We start from the raw sequence: 17,347 nt of genomic DNA, 5'->3' as shown, positions 1-17,347 counted from the left end.
CCCATCGCCCTACGCCTCCTCTCCCCCTCAGCCGCAGCGGGAATGGCGGCCGCAACAGCCCCCGGAAGATCTCGAGGGCTCTGCCCCGGGTGAGCTGCGGGTCCCGCCGAAGGGCCGCGGCCTTCCCCGATCCCCGCCCCCCCGCCGGCCGGGAGCAGAGCGCGGACCCCCCTCCCAGGACGCCGCCATCTTGGCGCTGCCGCCTGTCACATGACCCCAAACGGCCGGAGAAGCGGGCCGGAGGCGGAGCGGCGGCCCCCACCACGTGACGCCGGCGCTGGGGAGGTAGGCGGGGACGATTCCGCGCGGCGGGTCACGTGAGAGGGGAGCGAAGATGGCGGCGGGCGGGCTGTGCGCGAGGGGCGGGGACGCGGCTCCGGTGGCGGCTTAGGGGGGAGGAAGGCGGGGGCGACCCGTCCCTCGTTGCGTGCGGGCCCCCCTCCGCGGGGCGGGGGGGCGGAGAGGGGTCCGCTGGGAGGGGGGGGCAGCGCTGGCGGAGGGAGGGTTAACGGCAGCGGGGCCCGCGCCGGCCTGGCCCCGCCCTCCGCGCGCGCAGCGAGGCCCCGCCCCGTCCCTCACTGAGGCACTCGGCGGGTCTCCGCCGGGCGGCCAAATGTCGGTGTTAGGAGTGACTTTTTAGTGGGTTTTGGGCGGTTTTTTTTTTTTTTTTATTATTTATTCTGTCGCATTGTAAAGGGTGAAATGCTAAATAGAACTATTGAAAAGGTGTTGCTTTTGCGAAGCCGAAGTCGCCACTTCTCGGCGGCGTCTCGTCAGGCCCAGGGCTGCTCTCGTGAGGAGCAGAGCATTCAAGGGGTGGTTTCTCGCCTTTTGGACAGCTCTTTGCAAAGATAAAAATCAAAATAGAGGTGTGGGAGATGTACAAAGGAAGCTATTCAATGAATGCCAGGTTCAGTGATCACTTTAGATCGGTGCCTTCATTTGTGCTGAGCACGTTTTTTGACGTTTATTGTAATATTTTTAGACTCCGGGGTGTTCCTAGATGTCTGATTTTTATTAAATTAATATCTATAAGCCTTAATGGGGACAAGAACAGCATTGTTACATGTGGTCGCATAAAGAGAGCTTTCCTTCCTTAGCTGTCTTGGAGTCTAATTAATGAACCTGCAACAAACCGCAGTCTGTTTTACTCACAGAAGAGGTTAGGAGGGAATGAAAAGCAAAAGGGTTGGCTCAGTTCTACAAAGCATTTCTTTTCTTGGTGAACTTCTGTGGCCATTCGGTGCTCTGTGCGGGCTGGAGAGGTTGCACCCACAGCTGGTTGCCAACCAGTTCATGGGGAGGTTCATCAGCGTATACACAGGGAGGGACACCTAACTATCGAGGAATGAGGGGGTAGAAATTATGTTGATAGGTGTACTGGAAATAATAGGTCTTATCATTTAAGTGGCACCATGTGTCAGAAGTTACAGATGACTTTCACTGCCATTTTGATGATGCTGTTTTAAAAATAAGTTAATGAATGTTCTAGCTTTTGTAGACAGTCTTTGCATAGGGAGCTGTGGCGTTTAACTCCTGATTTGTATTATGTTGCTATCAAGTCAGTATGTGCCTAAGTTCCTGAAATGTTCTTTTTGGCAAATGCGCTTTTTCAGAGCTGTTGTAGGGAGTCTCATTTTTCTGGATGCGTATGCCAGGGTCAGGATTTGATCTGTAATACCTTAGAGCGCAGATTTGCTTTTCTACAGAGTTCTCAGGTTGAAACAAGAAGACAAGGGTAAATGTTCTGAGGGCCTGCAGCAAATCATTCTACCTTATGTAAAGGTGTTGCAATTTTTCACTTCACCCAGTTTTATGTTCCACTTAGAGTGAAGGATGAAACTGTTATGGAAGAATTTGGAGGAGAGCATTGAATGTAACTGAATAAAATATTGCTCTATACTTTCATTATGTTTCTTTTTACTAACCTCAAACATCCAATTAGCAAAATCAAATTGAGATAATAAACTGATGTAAATGTGATACTTCTTTGATATGAGTTTGCAAGTCTTGCTGTATCAATTGTCATCATCTTTGGCTCTTTCCTGGGTTCTTCCAGGACATCTGAAACTGGTCAGCTAAAAACTGATGTTCCTTAAATCAGTTTCATTATATTGTAGTGTGATCTGCTCTGACTTAATTGAAGGTTTGAAAAGGTGTAAGCTAAATGGAAGCCTGAAATAGTGCTCATCATTAAAATACTCTCCACCTTTTTCCCTCATATACAGGAGCAGCAGAGAATTGTGGACAATTCTTCTGGGCAGATCAGCTTTAAGAGAACCAGTAAGTCTGTGTCTTGCTACGCAGATTTGCCCCTCACTGAATGGACTCCATGGCCGAGTGTATCATTTGTACATCTGTTTGAATGTTAGTGAAAATATGTTTTGCTGCTTTTCCCTCTTCCTCAGTGCAATTTTTGTTCCTCTGTCTCCGCTACTTGTTCATTCTTCCACTCCTTGTTTATAGCTGCTTCATGAACTACCTGGAAGGGTGTATGTGAAAAGGTGGTTCCCTTTCTGGAGCGGACACAAGTGCTACTTACTAGACTGGCTGGCCTGGGGTATTCATGAGTGGTACAGCCTGCTTCCTTATTTTCTGGGACGGAGCCCGTGCTTTCAAGAATTTGCCCAGAGGTTGGAAATCCAAATGTTTCTGAACCTAGTCCATTGCCTTCTATTTCCTCTCCCTTCCCATGTTTAGGCAAGGCAACGAGCTTTCTCATAAAATACGCACCTTGAATCAGTCTGAATCATAGATGGTTGTCTTGTGTTGTTCCTGTCTCTTTGTGGTGGTGGAATTTCTTTGCTTTGCTTAAATTTACAAATCTGATACTCAGCAGTGTACATTGAGGAATCTGTTTAGTAGTATTTGGTTCTTTTTTTAGGCGCAGATTGCAGCAGAATTGAACAAGCACTGGCAGAGATTGTTAGAGGGACTTTCATACTATAAACCGCCAAGGTATAGTAATTGCCTGATTTTAGAAATTAATCTCTAAAATGAGGTCTCCTAGTAAGTAGAGGAGCGTGTTTAGTATTTCTCTCTGATTACATAAAACTAGATTTTTACTCTTTTGCATGACTTGAGATTTCAGAAGAGAAATACTAAGAGAAAGTACTTAATCCACATAACATTTTTGGGCATCAGATACAGACCAGAAAGAAGTAACAGCAGTTTCTGCTGTCATTACTTATGTTAGGTGGCTCTTAACCCTTGCCTCTGCTGAGCTGCAGTGATGGTGTGCAAGTGTGCAGCCTGTGGAGAAGCGATTCCTCTTGACACTCAGTCATCCCAGAAAGATAATGCAGATTCCCTTATTGGAGAAGGTGGAATGAATATAGCCTGCATTTATTATAGTAATAATTGCGAACAATGTTAGGTTTTGTCTGGTGGGAAGATTACAGATTATTGTTATATGAAACATTGAAAGGCCATTGAGGAAAAAGCAAATGTTCAGTTTAAACTGATAAAACTGAAAACTTTGAAATTAAGCCTCTAGTTCATTGCTTAGGATTGCTGCATTTTTCATGACTAAAGTTTCTTTTTCTTTAGTACAACTTCTGCAGAAAAAATAAAAGCTGATAAAGATGTAGCTGCTCCACTAAAAGAGTTGGGTCTGAGGGTCAGCAAGTTTTTGGTGAGTGAACGTGCTATTAAGATTATTTTTTATCCCTGCAATTAGAATGCATTGTAGTTGAGATTCTGTTATTTAAGTAAGCTTCTTGATGTTGAATGCAAACGTAAATTCCTTTCAGTTCAAAATAGTCTAAAGGATGTTAGAAGTACATATTGGGGCTGTAGGTAAAAATTTTAAAAAGTGATTAGTGACCTTGAGTTGTCTCCATTTTCCCAGTTAACACCCCTTCCTGCTGCAAAGGGCCCTGCTTTTCAGAAGCAGTCACCTGCTTTTGGTCTTTCTTGGGTTCTTTCAAGACATCTGAAGCTGCTCCGCTAAAAAACAATGTCCCTTAAATCAGTTGCCACGTTTGAAAATACTGTCAATTTACCTGCAAGGTTATGTTCCTTCAAGCCAGAAGTTGGAATCTGGTGGCTGGTGGTGGTTCCTTTTTTTTTTTAAATCACTGTTATACTCCTTTTGCTGAAGTTAAACTGGCTACATCTAGGTGACATCAAAGCTTATGTATTTTGCTTTAAACAGAAGTGCTGACTAAAGCAAGCATCTGCCTGATGCAAAAAAAATTTCTTTTGGCATATTTTGGAAATTACTTTCCAAAGTAGAGAAAGAGGCAGAGAAGAGCTGCCTGAATATTTGGAGATAATCTTCATGTTTAATGAATTCAGTTGCCTTTTATTCATTGCAGAGCATCTCTCTTTTTTTTTTTTTTTTTCAGGGTTTGGATGAAGAACAGAGTGTGCAGTTGTTACAGTGTTATCTTCAAGAGGATTACAGAGGAACAAGGGACTCCCTGAAGGTCCATAGCTCCCATTTATGTTCTATTTACTCCACATCTTTCTTTAGTACCAATAGTTTGTTGATGCATATGGTCACATGTGAGTCTGAGTTCAGATTTGGAAATGACTTTGTAGCTTTTCTTCTCTGAACTTAAAATGCTCAGGTGCCACTTTAAGGAAATGTGATAGCAGATGTCCAGGCCTAACCTTCTAGTACCTCTTCCTGCTTGAATCTCTCTGCAAGGACTCTCCTATATTGGGACTCTCTGCAGGGACGTTCCTTTCTATATTGCGGAATACAGGAAAGCTGTAGTTTTGTGAAGGAGAGTGAGTGGAGATGAAGAACAAATATGTAGCTACAAATGAGTGTTTTGGCTCTGTACTTTTGGAATCTGTCTTTCCAAAAGAAATGGGAAGAAAAAATCTCTTTTGTTCATTTCAGTCTGTTTTTTGTGAGTATGTATTTTGTCAATAGGTATTTCTGCAGTAGATCATTGTTTATTTTGTTGTGTTTTGCTTACAGACAGTTCTTCAGGATGAAAGGCAGAGTCAGGCTCTGATGCTGAAGGTTAGTCATTTCCATTTGTATTTTCTGTTGAAAAGATCTGTTCACAGAGAACAAACTTTATTTCTATGGATCCAGAAAATCTTGGAATAATTGAACTATTCCTTCATATAAAGAACAGATATTAGAAGACGCTTCTGAAATAGAGGCATGTGCATAAAGATTTGCACAATGGTGCTACAGAAAGGAAATTTTAGGCTTAAAATCAGTGAATTTAGCTGGGCAGACATACACTTCCATGTTTTGCAAAGGTCGTAAGTTTATTACTTTGTTACTGTCTGAAGTGACAACTCTGAAATGGAGACTGATGATCATATCTGACAAAGGATAATAGGGGTGAGGAATGAGAGATCATCTCTGTCTTTTTGTTCATCCTTTTCCAAGTTTTCTCACTTAGCAGTGTAATTATAGACATGTCCCTATGGGCATGTTTTATTGAGTTGTGTAAAGTTAATTAAGTGGGGTTTTTTTCAGATAACTTAAAAACTGCTTAGTTGAAACTCCATCTGTAGTAATGTTTGAGCACTGTATATTATTGTGATGAAGGCCTTGGCAGTGTATGGGAGAGGAAAGTGTATGGGAGTTGGATCCTATAGGAGATTGATATCAATGATGCTATGTATTCACAGCTTGCTGACTATTACTATGAAGAGAGGATCTGCATTCTGCGCTGTGTCCTCCACCTACTCACCTATTTTCAGGATGAGAGGCACCCTTACACAGTGAGTACAGGAACATTTTCCTGGATGTGATGTCATTGAGATAGGCTAAATATGTAAGTTGTGTAGTAATTGTCCGCTTGTGATTGTAAAAGGCACGTGTGAGAAGTTAATTTATTTATTTGTTTATTTAAGGCACAATATTTCCAGTGTGTTGAAAAGTTGGACAAGGAACTAGTTCCTAATTACCGGAAACAGTTTGAAGCACTGTACAAAGCAGAAGCTCCTACGTGGGAAACACATGGAAATCTTATGGTATTTTGTTTCTTGATGTTATTTATTAAACTTATAAAGTCTTTCCTTATATGTAGTGTATTGGAAAATGTGTATGTGCAAATGTAGTTAAAAAGGATGTTTCTTCTGGTCCAAGAAACCTAAAATTTGTTTTGTCTCTAACAGAACACACTTTTGCTCAAAACCAGAGTTGCATGGATCATATTGTTCCTTGTAATAAATCCATTGATAGCCCTAGGCTAACAGATCCATTTAAGTGTAGTTGTTCATAATCTCTCTGCATCAGCACACTCTGTATTTACAGTGGCTTTCCTTGCCATTGATACAAACCGCTGGTTACACAAGCTGTTGAGATGCTTCAACACTTCTCAGTTTCTAACTGCTTTGACTGACCTGCGAGCTTCGACATATGATGGTACAACTTTTCCTTGTGCAGACAGAACGTCAGGTTTCCCGTTGGTTTGTGCAATGCCTCCGTGAACAGTCCATGCTCCTGGAAGTCATCTTCCTCTACTATGCATACTTTGAAATGGCACCTGATGAGCTTCTGGCATTTGCAAAGATGTTCAAAGAACAGGGATTTGGCACTAGACAAACCAACAGACATTTGGTAGATGAGAGCATGGATCACCTGGTGGATCGTATTGGGTAAGCATTATGTGTATTTTTGAAAGAAGTACAGAGCAAGACAATTGTTTTCCTTGGGGAAAAAAAACATTTATAATTCTTGCTGCTGCCTATTAAGATCACCAGTATTTCAAGCTAAGCTTATTGCGATGAAGGCAAAATAGCTTTTCTGGTCACAATGAAGGTTTGTGGCAAAATAAGGGTATGATTGCAAAGTAGAGACTTGCTTCTGGTAAGAATGGCAATGAAGACACAATGCCATTCCTTAGATGGTCCAGTGGTAAAGTGAAATTGCATCTTCACAATCCTGTGCTGGTAGTCTGGCTGCTGCCTGCGTGGAGGCTAGCACTCCCTCTCTGACGTGTGTTGTTAACCGTGCTGCTTCAGGTCAAGCTATTGTGGGTCTGCTTACAAACAACAGCAATGTCTTCATTTTGCTGCATGGGACATAACTTGTGCTGCAGCCAGGGGGAATGAAAATCCTGCCAGGTGGCAGAGAGTTACAAAGGTGGAAAAGCTATCTTCGAATTTCAGTGACTCTTTTTTGTCTGTTCAACCAGAAATGGTAGTTATGAAGATTGTAATCTGTCGTACACTAGCATTTCAAGACAAAATTTGGATTACCTGCTGTTAATTTCATATAATTTCTTTTGCTTCAAAAAACAGACGAACAAAAGCAAACTGAAGGTTGTTTTTTGACCACTTATAATTTAACACTCCCCCTAAAATCTTTAACAAAGTTTCTGACCTACTTGTTTTTATTCTTTTCCTGCTTGTAGCTACTTTAGTGCTCTTATTCTGGTGGAAGGCATGGAAATTGACTCCCTCCATGAGCGTGCTTTGGATGACAGGACAGAGGAACACAAGTTAGCCAACAATGACCGCATCCACCAGGTAAAGCACTGGCAGAGTAAACCCTCGTCAGGCCTAACAATACAGAATGTACTGTGATTACCGAAGCAGTGCTGTTTAAAGATTATGTCTGTGTGTTTCTGATCCTTGGGTTTGTTGACCAGGTGTAGGAAGTAGCATCCACGTAACATTCTGGAGCAAATAAGAACGAAATTTAAACTGAAAGAGGGTAGATTTAGATTAGATATTAGGAAGAAATTCTTACTGTGAGGGTGGTGAGATGCTGGCCCAGGTTGCCCAGAGAAGCTGTGGCTGCCCCATCCCTGGAGGTGTTCAAGGCCAGGTTGGTCGGGGCTTTGGGTAACTTAGTCAAGTGGGAGGTGTCCCTGCCCATGGCAGGGGGGCTGGAACAAGATGATCTTTAAGGTCCCTTCCAACCGAAGCCATTCTGTGATGCTATGAAATTAATTCCTCTCCCCCTATTTCCTTGGTCATCCTGGGCCTTTCTCTAAAGAAAGATGTGTACAAAGAAATAGGCATTGTGAAGTTTGTAGAAGGGAACGAAACAAAAGATTTTTAGTGTCAGTGTTTTTAGGACAGAGAACATCTGAGGTTAGACCAACTATAAGTCAGTAAACCGCACAGAAAAGCAGACCGAGCCTTCAAGTATATGATTTGTTCAGTTGCACGGTTGAAATAATTGTCTGCAAGGGAAAGGCGACTGTTAGCAAGACACAATCAGTTATATGCCTGCCGAGTATGAGCTTTTTTCAGAAGATCTCAGTTATTTTGCTTTTGTCTTGTCTCTGCACAGGAGATGGACAATCAACTGCTGCAGTTAGGGGATGTCTCACATCATGCTCCGGTGCTTTTGGCCTGGGCTCTGCTCCGCCACACTGTAAACCCAGAGGAGTCAACAAACATTATCAGGAGAATGGGCAGCACTGCTATCCAGCTGAATGTTTTCCAGTATCTCACAAAGCTTCTACGATCGCTGAGCAGTGGGGGGAAGAATGTGAGTTTCTTATAATCATATATGTAAACACTTGAAAGTTTTTAGCTGCTACTGATGTGAAGGTATGATGGGAAGCGGATGATTTTCAACCGATGTTCTTTCAAACTAAGTTGGGTTTTAAGCAGAGTATGCAGTAAAGTGTGTTTTATCGTCTTACCTTCTTCCAGTGAAGATCAGAAATCAAGTTGAAATGAAACAGATTTTTATGCCCAAAGAGGTTTAAAAAAAAAAAAAAAAGCTTTTGTAAGTTGAGGAACTACATCTCTTTTGAGCAGAATAGACTGCATTTAATCGCGTTTGTTGATTTGCCTCCGTAAGCGTGCTTGCCATTGTGGACCTTGAATATTAGATGATTTAACTCTTCACTATTCTCTGTATACGGTTTCATTACACAATACTGTGTATGAGAGTAAAGTACTTCATAGGCAGAAACCAGTGAAAGCAAATCCTTTTATTTTTATGAACACTGAGTGCTTCTTTTTTTACACAATACCGTGTATGAGAGTAAAGTACTTCATAGGCAGAAACCAGTGAAAGCACATCCTTTTAATTTCTATGAACACTGGGTGCTTCTTTTTTTGATGTTTGGAAGGCATTTCTAATGATAATGGTAGTGGCAAGATTTCCCATTTCAGTGAAATATTTGATGTTAATGTGGAGCTTAACTAATGACCGCTTCCTGTTTTACTGCCTCTCTGGTGACTGCAGCAAGGATGTATGAAGAAGGCAATTACTCAGTTTTTAAAGCAGATTGAGTACGGTTACAGCGTGTTCTGTAATTCACAGTGTTTCCTATAATGGCCTTGTGTATTCTTTCTTTCCAGTGTACTGCCAGCACAGCTTGTATGTGTATTTATGGACTTCTTTCCTTTGTCCTGACATCACTGGAATTACATACATTGGGCAATCAGCAGGTAAGCATCCTGTCATAACTGGCGCTGATTACTTTTGTTAAATTGTAATCCTGCATTTGAGACTACAAACTTTATGGGGCTTAGATCTAAAAGAGTGATTTGCTGTTTTTCCTACTGCATTTACACAATACAAACTCAGCAAACACCTCTGCTGACTGGCTGATTAATAATGAAAGAGCATATCTTGCACTTGAAGTCCTATGGATGTGAAACTAATTGTTGATGTATTATTTCCAAAGCAATGGAAATAATATATACTTCATTTCCAAGTTTGAGAAGAGTCCTATAGCCCTTTGCAGATATAGTGGACATGTTTGTCCTGGCTGGTCCATTTATGATAAGGAGCATAGCTTTAGGCTGCCTGTGTGTTCTGGGTTTGGGTGTGTTGGGTGTTTCTTTCTGTTTGACTAGAGGAAGTAGATACCTCTTGGCTGGTAAACATGGAAACTTAAATTCCAAAGACGTAGCAGAACTTGGTTGGGGTGAAATCACCCAGTGTAAAGTAACTTTTATTTTCTCTGTTCTCCCTTCCTTTGAAGGATATAATTGATGCTGCATGTGAAGTTCTGGCAGCTTCCAGCATTCCTCAGCTCTTCTGGAAGACGGTGAGTGTGTTGGCAACTTCTTTGACCTACCTTCCTTATAACTAAAACGTGATAAAATAACCCCTTTTAGGAAAGGAACAGGCTAGTTGTATTTAGTTAGTTTCTAGGAGGGCCTGCAGAGCTGACGTTCGTTTGTATCTACCTTTGATTTATTTTTGCCCTTTCCTGCCTTTTAGGTACAGCCTTGGCTTTACTCTTGAAGGATACTGGAACAAGTTTTAATATAGGTGATAGTTTAAACCAGGGCTGGGTCTGCAAGGATTGAACTAACTGCTGGCAAAAGCATCATGCTTATTTTTCTGTTGTCACAGAATTAGGGTGATATGTAATGCATTATAGTCTGACTTCCTGCCTTATACTTGCACACTGCCTCATGCTTTAGTCTGTGCAAGGACTGGAGTGATATTTTTGTGCATGATTAATGTTAAATGTACAACTTAAGGAACTGTATCCTTGTGCTATACTGAGACCACTTTAGCATTTTTTTTAGTAATATGACATTTGTTTTCTGTTTCCACCACCAGGAACCTACTGCAGGTCTGGGTATTGTCCTGGACAGCGTGTGTGGGATGTTCCCCCATCTTCTTACTCCTCTTCTTCAGCTGCTCCAAGCTCTTGTGTCTGATAAATCTACTGCAAAAAAGGTAGAGAATCTCTCTTGGTGTTCAGGAGTTGATTTATTTTAAGACAGGGATAACACGCTATGTGATAATGCTGTGTGATTCTTTCTTTCCATTACATGTGGTTATCTCAATTGCAATCTTAGGTAACAGACATTAAGCTTTTGTCAAAGAACAGTGGATAGGGCTCCATTTTAGTCCTGTGCTGTTGCAGGACACTGTTTTCTGTCAGTTTTCTTTTAGAAAACTTCTAAATTCTAATGGCTGAAGATTAAGATATTGCCTAATTTTTGACGTTGTCCTTTACTCATAAGAAGTTCCTGATTCATTGGATGAGACGTGTGGGCTGTCTAACAATGTTTTGGTAGGGCACATTAGAAGGATATTGTCCACGTCAAGAAAACTTACCTATTCCTGGAAATGACTGGTTGATTAATTTTTAAAAGGTCTGGCTCTTCAGCTGTATTGTTTAAGCTCTCTCTGTATGCAGGTATACAGTTTCCTGGATAAAATGTCCTTCTATATTGAACTGTACAAGCATAAACCTCCTGATGTGATCTCTCATGAAGATGGCACACTTTGGCGAAGACAGGCTCCAAAGCTTCTCTATCCTCTTGGTAATGAAACTGCACTGAAGCCTTTCTTTTTGAAATGCTTTGGGGAATTTAGTTCTTTATCTGGCTTCTAACTCATGGGTAAATTTCTGACTTTATTTCATCTGCTTCTTCAATCTTTAGGGCTAGGTCAAACAAATCTGCGGATACCTCAGGGAACAGTGGGCCAAGTGATGCTGGATGATCGGGCTTATTTGGTACGATGGGAGTACTCCTACAGCAGCTGGACACTGTTTACCTGTGAGATTGAAATGCTGCTCCATGTTGTATCAACAGCAGGTGAGACAGGCTAGGAGTATAAAATAGAATAAATAATTGTTATTTGTTATCAATTTGAGGTTAATGGATTGAACAGCTCTTAGTACTTTTGAAAGAGCATGGAATACTTCCCCAGAAACCTGGGTTTTTTTTTTAATTATTATAATAATACTGTAAAATTCACTGCAAAATCATGCAGTGAAATGAGATAAATTTTAGATGAGGGAAAAGTTGGGATAGATAAAATAAATGTTTTTTGATATGGGGAGTGATCATGGGGAAGTGTGGTAAGGTTAATGTGCATTGCTCCAGTTTTGATTACTGCTTAAGTATGATTTTGCATTCTAGTGTTAGTTTTCTTTACCCAGATGTGATTCAGCATTGCCAGAGGGTCAAGCCAATAATTGATCTGGTTCATAAAGTCATTAGCACTGATGTATCGATAGCAGATTGCCTTCTGCCAATTACATCACGAATCTACATGCTCCTGCAGAGGTAAGTCACTGACTGGCATGAAGTGACTAACAGCGGAGGTACCTGAGGACATATAATGAGCTGGGAGAATGGCTAATTACTAATTTTGCCAAGAGCTTTGCAAGAAGTATGTCTCAGTGCTTGAACTTCCCCAGAGACTGGTGTTCAGTTCTCAAGACTGTTCTGGCTACACACTGTTAATGCTTCGATGCCGCAGAATGGCCCCTCCTCAAGACTGTTCTGGCTACACACTGTTTAATGCTTTGATGCTGCAGAATGGTTCCACTTCTTTCCTGAATGTTGTGCAATTTTATCCATTTAGAGGCATTTTTTTATCAGTAGCTATATTTACACAAAAGCGGAATAAAACATATTAGAGCAGTAACTTCCAGGTGTTAACACATTTGTGCTTACTAACTCTTCTCTCAGTGTTAACTGCCTGGGAATTGATGTTCTGCTGCATAATTATTTTTCACTGTGACAGTCTGCTGTCTTGCCAGCTTTGCCTCTTGCAGTAAATTGATCTGACTCAGGTATGAGGGGGAGGCGGCAAGTCTAGACTGAAAGTGCAGACTCTGGTGTCTGCATTTACCTGATTAGGTATACTTGTGTATAATTTATACTTGTGTACTTCAGTGAGAGAGAAGCTTTTTTGATCAAAATAACAGTATATGGGCTAGACCACAGATGGCAATGCTTTTTATGCGTAATATTTCTTTTTCCTAGGCTAACAACTGTGATCTCCCCCCCTGTGGATGTTATTGCTTCTTGTGTCAATTGTTTGACAGTACTGGCTGCTCGGATGCCAGCCAAGGTGAGGAAATGACCTTCTGGGTTTGCTGGGTTTGAGAACTAGTAGAATGTGAATGAGAGGGAATATCTGTACTTTTTCTTTTGCAGGTTTGGACTGACCTTCACCATACAGGGTTCTTACCATTTGTTGCCAATCCAGTGTCCAGTATGAATCACATGATTAGGTATTCATGATGTCCCAGCCCCCCCCCTTTTTTTTTTCTTTTGCGTAACCTATTCATAACCTGTCATAAGAGCTTTTTGCCAGTGTGAAATCTGTGCATCTGACATCTCTCACTCGTCAGAATCCTGCTATTCATGTAATAAACCCTCTTCCTCATTTCACAGTGCAGAGGGAATGAATGCTGGGGGCTATGGAAACCTATTGATGAGCATAGAACAGCCTCAAGGCGAGTACAGTGTTACCGTCTCCTTCCTGAACCTGATCACAACTCTCGTCCGGGTGAGTGCTTCTGGAATGGTCTGCATGTGAAGTCAGCTGTAGGCTGTTGTAATAGGAAAGTGAAATACAACCATGTCTGAGATCCCCTGTGCAGCGAACGGGTCTCTATGAGTAATTGTTGGTTGACGCTCCCTTCCGCGCTACTCTTTGTGCTTTCTCTGTAGTCTGATTCTTTCAAAAAATGTTTTGATTCATCTGATCTACAAGAGAAGTTGCTTGTAAATCTATATCCCCATGCTCAATAGTTTTCTCACACTTTAAAGACATATGGCATATCTTCCTGCAAAAGGTGTCTTGTCCTTTTAACCAGAAGGGGAACAATAACATTTCTGTTTCTCCCAGGGACAACTTGGTAGCACCCAGAGCCAAGGACTTGTGCCTTGCATTGTGTTTGTCCTGAAGGAGATGTTACCGAATTACCACAAATGGCGTTACAACTCTCATGGAGTGAGAGAGAAAATTGGTAAGGATATTGGGGTGGGGGAGAAGGAGCAGGAGGGGATAAAAAGGATCACCTGTCTTCTCATAGAGGATGTGTGAATTTTTACTCCTTTTTTATCATACCTTTTCTAGCAGCCATTTGGGATTTGATTTGTATGTCTATGAGTGTTGCTAGATGCTGTGATTTGTCTGAAAATGCTAGGAACTAGGCAACAGATGTTCCTGAGAACTGAGTAGTCCCTTTCATCTCTGTTTCAGGATGCCTTATTCTGCAGCTGATCCATGCTATACTGAATTTATGCCCTGAAATGGATCCTCGCAGCAGGTAAGACAGGTCATGGATTTCGGATCTGCACTAGCCTGGCTTACAGTGCAGGAAGGCTTTGTTGTTATCTTTTTTGATTCAGTTTTGGAATGTATATGACTAGGAATAAACTGGCATGGTTGTGTAGTGCTGGTTTCAGTTCTTCTCAGTGTTGCTGAGTACAGGAAGGGTAGAGAAAGATTAGGGACATTGTTTTTTAAAACACCTGGTGAAGAAAGAGAAACCAATAAATAGATTTCCTTGGACACCTATTTGGTGTATCCACTCTGAACAAAACAGAAAGGAAAATAAAGTAGGGGTTAGTGGGGGTGTAGAAATTAAGAGGTTACTTTGTGGTAGTTTTCTAAGTGTTAGGTGGGAAAATACTGCAAGTGCTGCTAGTGATGAAGTCCTGTGTCTGTGTCTCACAGCAATGCCCCCAGCCTTCAGTCCTTGTGCATCTTCAGCCTGGCCAACACTGAAGCAGGGCAAGCTGTCATTAACATCATGGGAATTGGTGTGGACACTATTGATATGGTGATGGCCTCCCAGTCTAGTAGGTGAGTGGTGTATTTCCTTTCAGTAGTGTGAGAAAAGAAGCAAATGATAATATTTGAAATGTAGCTTCAATTGCTTGCATGGCAGCCTGTCTTGTATGGACTGGAGGAACAAGCCTTGTTCCGGATCTGTGTACTTTTCTGTACACTATCCATTTCATGCTGTTGTTTGAGTTTTCTATTTCTAAATGACATTTGGAGCGTGCTGGTGGGTGTAAATGTGTTCAGTTGTTTAAGATTTGCTAGCAGTTACATTTTTTTAAATAGTGAATTCCCTTGAATACAATTTATAAGTTTGAATGAGTGAATTGGAAGCAAGATTATAGCAAATGTTAGAAGTTCTGTGTCTTCAAGTAACACCAGAGTTCAAGGGCAGCTATGCACATGAATAAATTGTAATAAAGCTTGAACTGTAATTTTGGATGCACTAGGGGGATGATCAGTCTTTTCAGGGTGGTTCTGAAAGCAGCTTGAAGTACTCTGGAAGTATTGAAGACATCTCTGGTGTTGAGCACCTTAACTTCCTTACACGACTTTCAGTGAGGCTTGAATCTTTTGCTTTTAGCTATGGTTGAATCTCTCTCCTTTACTCTGTTCTCTTTTCTTGGCCAACACTACTTGACACATAGCCTGCTTAACTTGCTAGCAGGTTGTTTCTGAGAAAGTCTGACGTTTCTTTCTTTCAAAACAAGTCTGGAAGGGAATTCAACTTGTTAAGGAGAAAGTGAGACCTGTTTGAGAAACCTTTTTGGCTTTAATGTCTCTTCAGAATGTTTATCTGATAAGGAAAATCTTAGGAAAATATCAGACTTGAAACCAGTTTTATATCTTCATCCAGTTTTGGTACACTGTAATTTCAGTGAGATTGGTTCTGTAAATAGTTCTCCTTTTGTCTTAACACATTTTAAATCTCTGTATCCCCAAAAGGGGAAAAAAGTGATAACTGGCTATCAGGCTATTTTTCTTTTTTGTTTGATGTTGGAAACTTGGGGCTGGCTAGACAATATAATTTGTGGATTCGGGGGGTTTGTATTTCAGCAGCTTGTATGTGGTGACATGACAGTCTTGAGTAAAAATGTTGTATAATTCCTGACTGACAGAGTATAGAATTTCCTCTTTGAATGTTGTACAGGTAATAAATGTCGGTTGTCAACACAGTTACTTACTTTGGTTTCTTTTTGGAAACACAGTGATGAGTCACAAGGCCAAGGTCAACTGCTGATCCAAACAGTTAAGCTGGCATTCTCAGTTACTAATAACGTCATCCGGTTGAAACCTCCCTCTAGCGTGGTATCTCCATTAGAACAGGCACTTACTCAGCATGGTATGTATTTCTCCATGGGGGCAGCCTGGGAAGGTCTGTTTTTTTGTTATTTGCAAACAGTCAGTGTGTGTCTCATTACAAACAGTGGTTAAGATTTCAAGGTTCCGAGAAGTGGTTTCTAGCGATGGAGAAGGCCTGTTGTCCCTCCTCTAAGGCATGCTTCTCCTCTGGGACAGCTTCTGAACTATTAAGCAAATGTGGCTTCTTCTTTACTGCTTTGTAATGAGATGGGTGTAATTACAGAATATAATAAATCAACTGCTGTTAGTACCTCTGGCTGGGCCCATGCTTTGTTCTTCTCAAAGACTGACATACTTCTCGCCTTCTGTTATGGAAATCATTATTTAGTAAATAGTTATATCTTGTTGCAGTTCCTTCTCTTTGATTTTAATTGTGATCTCTCCAGGTGCTCATGGAAACAATCTTATTGCTGTCTTGGCCAAATATATCTACCACAAGCATGACCCTGCGCTTCCACGCCTGGCCATCCAATTGCTCAAACGACTGGCTACGGTAAGATGAGACTCACACAAGTGCTCCTTTGCTTCTCCCCTTGTGACCAATTCCACCACTGAAGTAATTATCTTGAAAGAATTTCAGACTTTTTTGTATCAGGGAGCTTAATGCCTCAACTAAGGCAGGATGGACCGAAAGCTCTAAGTTAGAGCACATTAAAAATCACATAAAGGGCCCTTAGTTTTTTTAATGTAATCTTCTGCTGTGTCCAAAGTCACTTAGCATCTCACTGAGAGGCTTCAGATGAGTGGGGTGTTTTTTGCAAAGTATTTGCACCTTCAGTTGATTTCTTTCCACTTTTTTGAGCAACTTTCTCAAGTCACACTCTTAAATACAATTCCTGCACCTCTTTAACTGGAACTTTCACATCTTACTGAGAAGAGACTCCTATTTAAGTATTTATTGGGAGCTTTCAGCTTTGCCTTTTAGACTTACCTTTTTTGGCTACTGTATTTCTGAGAATGTGTTTGCAGTTTTATTAAAGCATATAAGTCCAGCTCTGGGTTTATTTATTTCAAGAAACATTATTCCAGAACTGTTTTTCTCTTTGTCTTTTCCAGTTTTGTCATAACCCTTGAGAAATAGGTGAGGGATAGAGCAGAATTACCAAAGAGGAAAATCTAGATCACTTTGCAAGTTTCTTCCTGGTTAATGACAAAAACTTACTTTTGAGTTCCCTCACTTATGTTCATAGGTTCAATGTAAATATATTTGGGAGTTTCAATTTGAAATGCAAACCACCTTTTATATAGAGAAAAAGCATTCTGTAGAGTTTGGTTATTCTTGCTTCTGATGTTTCTTTACTGTTGCAGGTTGCTCCCATGTCAGTTTATGCCTGCCTTGGTAGTGATGCTGCTGCCATCCGTGATGCCTTCCTCACCCGCCTGCAGAGCAAGATTGAGGACATGCGTATTAAGGTCATGATACTGGAGTTCCTCACAGTTGCAGTGGAGACACAACCTGGGCTCATTGAGCTGTTCCTGAACTTGGAAGTGAAGGATGGCAGTGATGGGTCAAAGGTAGAATAAAAGATATTTGCCCAA

General features: G+C 41.2%; 1 protein-coding gene across 1 annotated transcript in view; it reads left to right on the top strand.

Annotated features, from left to right (window-relative positions):
• Nucleotides 1-334: 334 nt before the first annotated feature.
• Nucleotides 335-17,347, top strand: part of NUP188 (nucleoporin 188kDa) — a 29,401-nt gene continuing 12,388 nt past the window's right edge. Inside the window, exons 1-26 of the mRNA XM_009888016.1 lie at nt 335-357; nt 2,226-2,283; nt 2,885-2,958; nt 3,550-3,634; nt 4,350-4,430; nt 4,934-4,978; nt 5,605-5,697; nt 5,830-5,949; nt 6,365-6,576; nt 7,335-7,449; nt 8,222-8,422; nt 9,247-9,336; nt 9,876-9,941; nt 10,466-10,585; nt 11,052-11,178; nt 11,299-11,454; nt 11,802-11,928; nt 12,634-12,721; nt 12,808-12,884; nt 13,048-13,162; nt 13,505-13,625; nt 13,862-13,928; nt 14,339-14,467; nt 15,655-15,788; nt 16,195-16,301; nt 17,117-17,323. Coding sequence (XP_009886318.1) covers nt 335-357; nt 2,226-2,283; nt 2,885-2,958; nt 3,550-3,634; nt 4,350-4,430; nt 4,934-4,978; nt 5,605-5,697; nt 5,830-5,949; nt 6,365-6,576; nt 7,335-7,449; nt 8,222-8,422; nt 9,247-9,336; nt 9,876-9,941; nt 10,466-10,585; nt 11,052-11,178; nt 11,299-11,454; nt 11,802-11,928; nt 12,634-12,721; nt 12,808-12,884; nt 13,048-13,162; nt 13,505-13,625; nt 13,862-13,928; nt 14,339-14,467; nt 15,655-15,788; nt 16,195-16,301; nt 17,117-17,323 — 2,838 coding nt within the window. The remainder of the gene's footprint in view (nt 358-2,225; nt 2,284-2,884; nt 2,959-3,549; nt 3,635-4,349; nt 4,431-4,933; nt 4,979-5,604; nt 5,698-5,829; nt 5,950-6,364; nt 6,577-7,334; nt 7,450-8,221; nt 8,423-9,246; nt 9,337-9,875; nt 9,942-10,465; nt 10,586-11,051; nt 11,179-11,298; nt 11,455-11,801; nt 11,929-12,633; nt 12,722-12,807; nt 12,885-13,047; nt 13,163-13,504; nt 13,626-13,861; nt 13,929-14,338; nt 14,468-15,654; nt 15,789-16,194; nt 16,302-17,116; nt 17,324-17,347) is intronic.

Source organism: Charadrius vociferus, unplaced genomic scaffold (genome assembly GCF_000708025.1).
Source record: "Charadrius vociferus isolate BGI_N301 unplaced genomic scaffold, ASM70802v2 scaffold56, whole genome shotgun sequence".
Lineage (NCBI taxonomy): Eukaryota > Metazoa > Chordata > Aves > Charadriiformes > Charadriidae > Charadrius > Charadrius vociferus.
Note: the sequence above shows the minus strand (reverse complement) of the source record. Positions and strands in the feature narration are given on the sequence as shown.